Source organism: Glycine max, chromosome 18 (genome assembly GCF_000004515.6).
Source record: "Glycine max cultivar Williams 82 chromosome 18, Glycine_max_v4.0, whole genome shotgun sequence".
Taxonomy (NCBI): domain Eukaryota; kingdom Viridiplantae; phylum Streptophyta; class Magnoliopsida; order Fabales; family Fabaceae; genus Glycine; species Glycine max.
In genome coordinates, this window is record NC_038254.2 from 16,116,798 (window position 1) to 16,124,586 (window position 7,789).

The 7,789-nt window shown below is 31.7% G+C and overlaps 1 protein-coding gene across 11 annotated transcripts; it reads right to left on the bottom strand.

The window, feature by feature from the left end:
• Positions 1-1,231: 1,231 nt before the first annotated feature.
• Positions 1,232-7,086, bottom strand: IQD62 (protein IQ-DOMAIN 62). 11 transcript variants are annotated; one of them, XM_006602250.4, is made up of 8 exons: positions 7,040-7,083; positions 6,512-6,599; positions 6,237-6,381; positions 5,665-5,928; positions 4,179-4,367; positions 3,881-3,961; positions 2,069-3,050; positions 1,232-1,436 (listed from the first exon to the last, which is right to left on the bottom strand). In XM_006602250.4, exons 3-8 carry the CDS (start codon positions 6,330-6,332, stop codon positions 1,405-1,407), a joined length of 1,644 nt encoding a protein of 547 aa, XP_006602313.1. In that variant the 5' UTR covers positions 6,333-6,381; positions 6,512-6,599; positions 7,040-7,083; the 3' UTR covers positions 1,232-1,404. The 11 variants fall into 11 exon arrangements, with proteins under 11 accessions (XP_006602313.1, XP_040868195.1, XP_006602314.1 ...); XM_041012261.1 differs by having other exon boundaries at positions 6,520-6,599; positions 7,040-7,073; XM_006602251.4 differs by lacking the exon at positions 7,040-7,083 and adding an exon at positions 7,001-7,019.
• Between the last annotated feature and the right edge of the window lie 703 nt (positions 7,087-7,789).

Sequence of the window (7,789 nt, forward strand, 5' to 3'; positions counted from 1 at the left end):
TCTGAAAAAGGTCTTTAGCCTCGATCAAGAGGCTATTGTTCTGGTACACTTTAAAGTCCCACATTAATCATGATCAAGGTAATTTATAAACATATTTGCTCCTCAAATCTCCGAGGTGTTTTTTAAGGGGGAAAAATGAGAGACTCATATATACCAGTACCGAAGTGGACAAAACCTCCAAAGACATAGTGAACTTAAGATAACAAGTATGATTAAGGTTAAATTCCAACTTTTTTGAACATATAATGTCAAGTTATGTAAATTTGGTAAGAACAACCAATAATCTAATCCTTAGTTGTTTTTAAAATATATGCATGAACTTTATCAACTTTCTCATTAATTGGTTTTCTTGTTTGAGTTTACCAAAACCCATTCTACACGGTGACGGGCCGATAGAAACTGATTCAAATGTTTCAATTCCGTATCTTAGGAAAAAGGAAAAAAGAGTTATCCAAGAGTAAGGGATTTTTCTTCCCAACTAATTGTTCGTCAATGACAATAGGATCAAAGTATCTATTAAGATCAATCTAGCTTTTATGACATTAGTACTATTAGATAGACGATTACATCAAATCACTTTGTATTGAGTTGTATATAAAGGATGTTATATGTGGCGCTCTGTAATTTTTCATTCATTTTCAGATTAATAAAATAGAGGAGCACTTTGCCTCTCTCTTGAATCCTCTAGATTCAGCATGGTATCAGAGCTACCTTGAGATCGATCTCACGCAATATTTAGATTTTGAGAAATGCTAAACTTTCTCTAATAGTCTTTGTGATTGGTTGAAATTTTTTTGGAAATCATCAATTTTCATAGTTTACACATGATAAGAGTTTGATATTGAGAGAGAGATATGAGATTAAAGAGAGAGAGAGTATTATTCAACCCAATCATTAAAGGATTACAAGCTCGTACTAACTTAAGTCAACAGTCTGTCCTAAGAAAAATAAATCTATCAGAGTATGTATATTCTAATATCACATATCATTTAATAATTTTCTCTCTTGATTTAATAATAAGACCCACTAAAACTGATTATTTTAAGAAATTTTAACCAATCATATTGCTACTCTACCTGTGACAACATTACAGATTACATGTTTGATCCGAAAGTTTTATCAAAATCTGAAATTATCGCATTCCTTGAAACAATTGTTTGAGGAGTACAAAACACTAAGCAGAGAAACCAATGCAAGAGCTGAGATCCGTTCATATATACGCACCAACAAATTAAGTAAAATAAATTTGATACACGGTCACAGACCCTGATTACACGATATATCCATCCATATATTTATGATCATAAATAATAATGATAAGTAAAGAAAGGCAAAGTCAGCATATAGTTCACTCTATTAATTGTACCTCCTTGCAGCATCTTTGATCTGAAAGATTATGCAATGTCACCTTCTCCACTTAGGTTGGATCAATTTATCTGAAATTGATAATATCCACATAATAGTGGTAAATGGAAAAAGTAAAACTTCAAGAAGAGTTCACTACTATTTTAAGGAGTCCACATCGATCATTCAGGGATAAAGAGAAAATAAAGCAACTGTTTGTATTGATTTCAAGTACATGGGACAGATAAAATAAAAAAATAAAATGAGCACATAACATAATAACACTTTATATTGTGAGAAATGAAAACTACAAATATAGATCATTAGATTCTACTTGAATGGTCAAGATTAAAAGAAAAATACCCATAGTTTTTTAAAGTGATCATATGACCGTTAAATAACTTTTAATCTTGATCATTTGTGCATGGTTTTAAAATGAGAACAGTTCTCAGTTGATAAAAAAAAATCATTTTAAAACAAGTTGCCAAAATTCTGAATCACACTAGAAATAAGCATGCATGACAAGACCAATTTTGTGTGTGTGTGTGTGTGTTGAGCATGTATTACTGTAGATGAATGCATGTGTCTAAGCATTGTAATTGTATTTCCAAAAGCATTTGTTACAAATTCACAATCAATTGAAATGATTAAAAAAGATTAAAACCAAATGTTTATCTCGTGAATAGATGAAAAAGCAAAAAGGTGCAAAATCCTATATTCTTACCAGTGCCATCCTTTGAAGATGATAGACATCTGTTGGTCCTTATCTTGTTGCTCAAGGCAGCCAATCTATCTGACCATGGAGGGAATGAACCTAGCTTGCCATTAAGCGAAGACGAAAGTGAAAGCCGCCTGGTTATACTACTTACGTCCGCCAAATCGCTAACAGACCTTGGAGAGCCTTGTTCATGTCCTCTTAGCTTAGCTTTTGTAGATTCAGTGGGAGCCATATAACTAGGGCGTCTTGGAGTGTTATTATGTAACAGATTTTCATGATCTGCAAAATTAGCCGGCAGGGAAGCTCTTCTCTGGAAATTCTTTGAATTTACATTATTCAAGTCCTCAATGAATTCTCCATCTTTACCATTCACCAAGCTAGACTGCAAGGGAGCATTAGTATCATTACATGACTCATTAGTATCATGCTCTTCTGTTTGCTGTCCTAAACTTTTTTCAAGATCAGACTGTTTTGACTCTGACACTGCCAAACCTTCCAACTTCTTTGAAGGAGCACCAGCATCATCCTCTTGAACATCAGTGACTGTTGTATGATCTGAAACTTTTCTTGTGATGTGTGTTCTTTTCTTATTAGCAACCTCGGATTTATCAAAACCATTCTGAATTTGAGGTTTTTTAGAACTCCTTTTCTCAAGATCCTTTTGTGGATGTTCCTTGGCTGAATGCAATGGGAGGTTTGAATCCTTTTTCGGATAGCATTTATGTTTGTTAGAATCTGAAACTGAATCATCACCAGCCCTCACAGAAGGTGCTTTCCTGGCATTTCTTTTAACTTGACCCTTGTTAGTTTCAACTATTTGACAACTTCCATTTTTCTTATCAGACATTGAATCAGGTTTCCGCGCTTCTCGAAGAGGTACCCAAAAGTGTGATTTCGTCCAGCGATCAAGCCACTCCCAAGCCAAGTTAGGTTCACCAGCATTATATTTGAGATTTGGAGAAACAGAAGAGGGTGATGAAGCCTGAAGCTGAAAGGGATAATATGTACTCTAAGTTATGATCTAAAGTGAGGAAAAATGGACAAGAGTAGGAAAACATCCTTCTCCCAACCTTAGTTATACAATTCATATTCATAATTCATAAAGGATATCGGTAAATGAGTTTAGTGATTGACCTATGAAATGCTAAGGGTTAACAATTTAGAATCAATCAGGCACCATTTCTTTTTGTTACAATCAATATAATTCATTTTAATAAATAATTGTATGTATGACTTTAGTAATTGACCTGTAAGATGCTGAGGTATAAACTTACAATTAATACATACAACATGCCATTTGCCATTTCAATATCCAAAAACAACTAGTCATATGTAATACCAAGAAATTTTTGGTGCACATTATTGCCAGGCTTCACAAAGCATGTAAAAAACAGGAATTCCGAGAATACAACAGATATGACAAGAGGAAGGCGAACAACTTGAACTGAAGCAAATAATGAAAATAAAATGTGGTGTGAAACGTGATGATGATTCTAGAAATATGATCAATAGACAAAAAGAGGTAGTAAATGTCCATCATATAACCAGGGAAAAAAAAAGCCTAAAAATGTGTGCTTATTTTGTCCTTGTTTAAGGCAATATATACTATTACAGCAAACTCAAAATGAAACAGATCTAGGCTAGTAGCAAGAGAACCAACCTTACAATTTATTAAGGCAACAATCCTTCATGGACAGTAAAAATATTAGTTGATAATAACATCTTCATTCTAGTTTTAGTGAACTGAACAAGCTATATCATTTAAAGTACAAACAAGAACAAAGTTACACTCTTACATTAGACACGAATACTTTCTACCTTGTTAATAAAGATACTATCCGAGAGCTTCCCTGCCTGTGTGGTTGAATCTACTCCAATAAAATTCGGAAGTTTAGTATCCTGAGCAAAAAGATATTGCAGAAGCAGTTAGCTGCTGCATAAAAGGAGAAGAGGAAAGTAACTGGTGAAATTCAGCTTCTCATCAATGCTATGTGATATGAAGCATAAATCTTTCAATATTGATTAAATGAAAAATCTCTAACATGTCTATTCAAAAAAATTATGTAAAATAAACAACAGATGATTGTGTTGGTAACATTAGTTCAAGTACTTTTACCTTAAAAATTTTCTGGACTGCAAGCCCAACATCAGAGTGCCTAACCTTGTACCCACGAGCCAATGCTTGAAATTTAACTATTGACTGCACACAATATAAAGCAGAAACAGCTTGTCGTCGAACCAACAGGCCACGAATATAAGCTTGCAGTGGTATGACACTTTTGAGAGTTTTAAATGTCCCACGCGCCTTCAATTCAGCAATATAGGAATCACTTTATGCATTCATGAACCATAGGCATACAAACTTCCAGATGAGGAATCAGTGTTTATGAAATTTGCACTTTGCAGTGATAGTTTATAAATTAAAGATCAAAGCACATTGCAAATGCATGACCAGATATATTTAGGAAGAATTCCAAAATCCAAATAATAATGCATTAATGAAATGTTGAACAGACAAGGCCATACACATATTTTTCAACTGAGAATCTAAACTTTTAAAACTAAAATGACTGCAGATGTGTTAGTATCTGTCAACATTTCTAACACATGTGATGCCTTCAAGGTCCTCTAAATAATCATAACTGAGATGCATGAGCTAATTCAAAAGGTATCAGCTACATTGCTATATTTAATCTTGTTTAATATCTAAGATTAAAGATTAAGAGTTACAAAAAAAATTAAAAACCAAAAAACATATGTTGATTATTTTTTACCATATTTTCTATACCCGTGAAACACAGCTTCGATATGTGATACAAGTACAACTGAATATATACACGAAATTCTATAAAATATAGAATATATCAGCTACATTGCTATATTTAATCTTGTTTAATATCTAAGATTAAAGATTAAGAGTTACAAAAAAATCACAAGCAGGAAGTCCACTTGCAGTCATACATCATGATCACTGTATATATTTTTTCTGCTATTTCCGAGGATGAACTCTTGAACAAAAGAATGTGTAATATCATAGGTATTACAATTTCGATCCAAGTCATACCAATCCCAGCTCAAGAAACAGGATGTAACTCATATCTATACTTAATCTTTTGAAAGAATACTCTCGGGAGTCATGATAAGTAATCAGAAGCATTAAATACAAATCAGTACTGAATTCAGTTACCTCCATAAAAAATATTAACAATAAAAAGTTACGTTAACATTTATTTCTCAAAGGTCTTCAATTCCAAGGAGAAGCAAACCAAGTTGTCGATATACTCTATCTTCTGTAAGTTGCAGAACAACAGAATAAAAACCCAATTGTAAAATTCAAAAATTACAGTTGACAGAAGATTGTTAAACAGAGATCATTTTCCTTCATGATGAAATATCTAAGAGGTTCAAGTACAGCAAAGACAAACTAATAAACATTAAGCACCCAAGACATGGTCCAGAAGAAAGTGGTCACAACTATTGCTAAAATAAAAGGGTTTCCCTAATAATTTGTACAAATAGAAAATAACTATAATGTACAATTTAGAAATTTGGTAGTGAACATAACTTCCAAAGGACATTGTGTATATATAAGATGTGAATACCTGATAGCCTCTAATAGCAGCCTGAACTATTATAGCTGCTTCTATTTGCCCGATTTTTTCTTGATGGTCCCCAGAACCAATATTAGCGAGTGATTGTGCTTTGTCCTGTTTGTCTTCAATTGAAAGAATTACCCCATCATTTGATGATACACTAACTACTTCCTTTTCTGATAGCACTCCTTTAATAGCATTGGCTCCAGATGTTGGAGTAGACATGGATGTCTCGGAAGACACCACCAGAACATCCATGTTACTTGAAGGTTTCTTTACAACAGAATTGAAATCACAATTACAACTTAGAGTTACATTTACAGCCAACAAACAACAGAATAGTAAATCTATATATATATATATATATATATATATTTCAGGAAAATTTTGCACTTTAGGCATTTAGACATACGATCCATAATGTGGATTAAATAACAAATGTATGCACTTTAATGCTGCAGGTAAATTTTCATCAGTTAAAGATTTTGTCCTTCACAATCTCTTTTATAATACAGACACTGAGTATAATGAATCCTAAACAGAAACTGATTCCAATCACAAAAGCCAAAAAAGAAACTTACATAAATATCTTTCTCTCTTGAAGACTTAGACTTTGATGATGATTTCTTCCCCAGAAGTAAGTTTCTGATCCATTTTCCAGGACTTTGTCTTCCCATGTCGCCAAATATAAATAATTCAGAACGCACCGAACTCAAATATCAAAACCTGCAAAATACAACAGAAACCCAATTACATCTTAATTAGAAAATTTTCAGAAAAACCATACAGACATTTAATTCGACCATGTAAAGACCAAGAACCAGAAATATAAAATCAGAATAAAAAAATTAATTACACCAGCACCAGCACATTGTAATTTCTTGTCACATATAAGGTAACATGTTATTATTATCTCCAAGACTCCAATTTAAACCGTCTCAAATCTGCACAGAAAAATTACCACAAGGAGTTTAAAAAAAAAATCTTCAGTTCCTATTTTCTACTAATAAGGACAAGAAGTAGAAGTCGAAGAGAAGCAGAAATGGTTCTTCTTGTGCACAATGCCAAACAAGAGTCACCTTCAAGGTGCACGCTTTACTATAAGAGAACAGTGAAACTAGGAAAAACACAAACGTTTGATGCCAACAAGAAGGAAAGGAACAGGTCCAGAGAACAAGTTATGAAGTGGTGGAATGCATGAACATAACATAAAACATAACTGTCATAACATTTGAGGAATGAATGATGTGTGAGAAGAAAACTTTGAAACTTAGAAGGAAAATAAAGAGATAAATAAACAACGTGGCAAGTCATTAAGGAACAGACAGAAGTGACAGTGTACTACGGAATTCAAGAGACGCTCTGGAATACAACTGAAAGATACCTCCCTCGAGGTTTCATGTCTCAAATCTGAAGCAAGCAAATAGATCCACGTTTTATTTTTATCAATATTCTTATTCTATATTCTGCTATGTCTTTTGGTCCCGGATACAGAAATAAATGTAGAAAATAATGTTGTGGAAATTATTACTTGTTGCTTAATAAAATAATTATCGTTATTTTATATAATACAAAAATAAATAAATAAATAAATAATTTTATAAAATTAATCTTATATCATTATTAATTCATTTATAAATTTTTTATTATTATTAATATTATAAGAGATATAAATAAAAATAATAATTAATATTATATTAAAAAGTTAAAATAAAAATTTTTTTAAAATAATTTTTTTTTTCTTACACAATAATTATAAAAAATTGGGAAGAGTATATGAACACCACCTCTCCTAATTTAAGGCACATTATCCATTTAAGAGATTGGATTTTGTTTTTTTAATAGATGCATATAGATTTAGAAATTATATTTCTGAATACATATTCAAAAGACGTAATTACCTTACTATCATAAACATTGGTATTTGTATTCTTTATTTTTAAAAAAAAAATGAATTCTTTTAATAGTTAAAATTGTGTTTCATGTTTCAAAATTATTTTTAATTTTTATCAATAGAAAAACTAATCTACTAACTTATAATCTCAAAATGAGTGTTCAGAATTTTATGTTTAGTATATTTATAGAGTCTAATTTTTATGCGCTGTCAAAACAAATAAATTTTACAAATTAATAA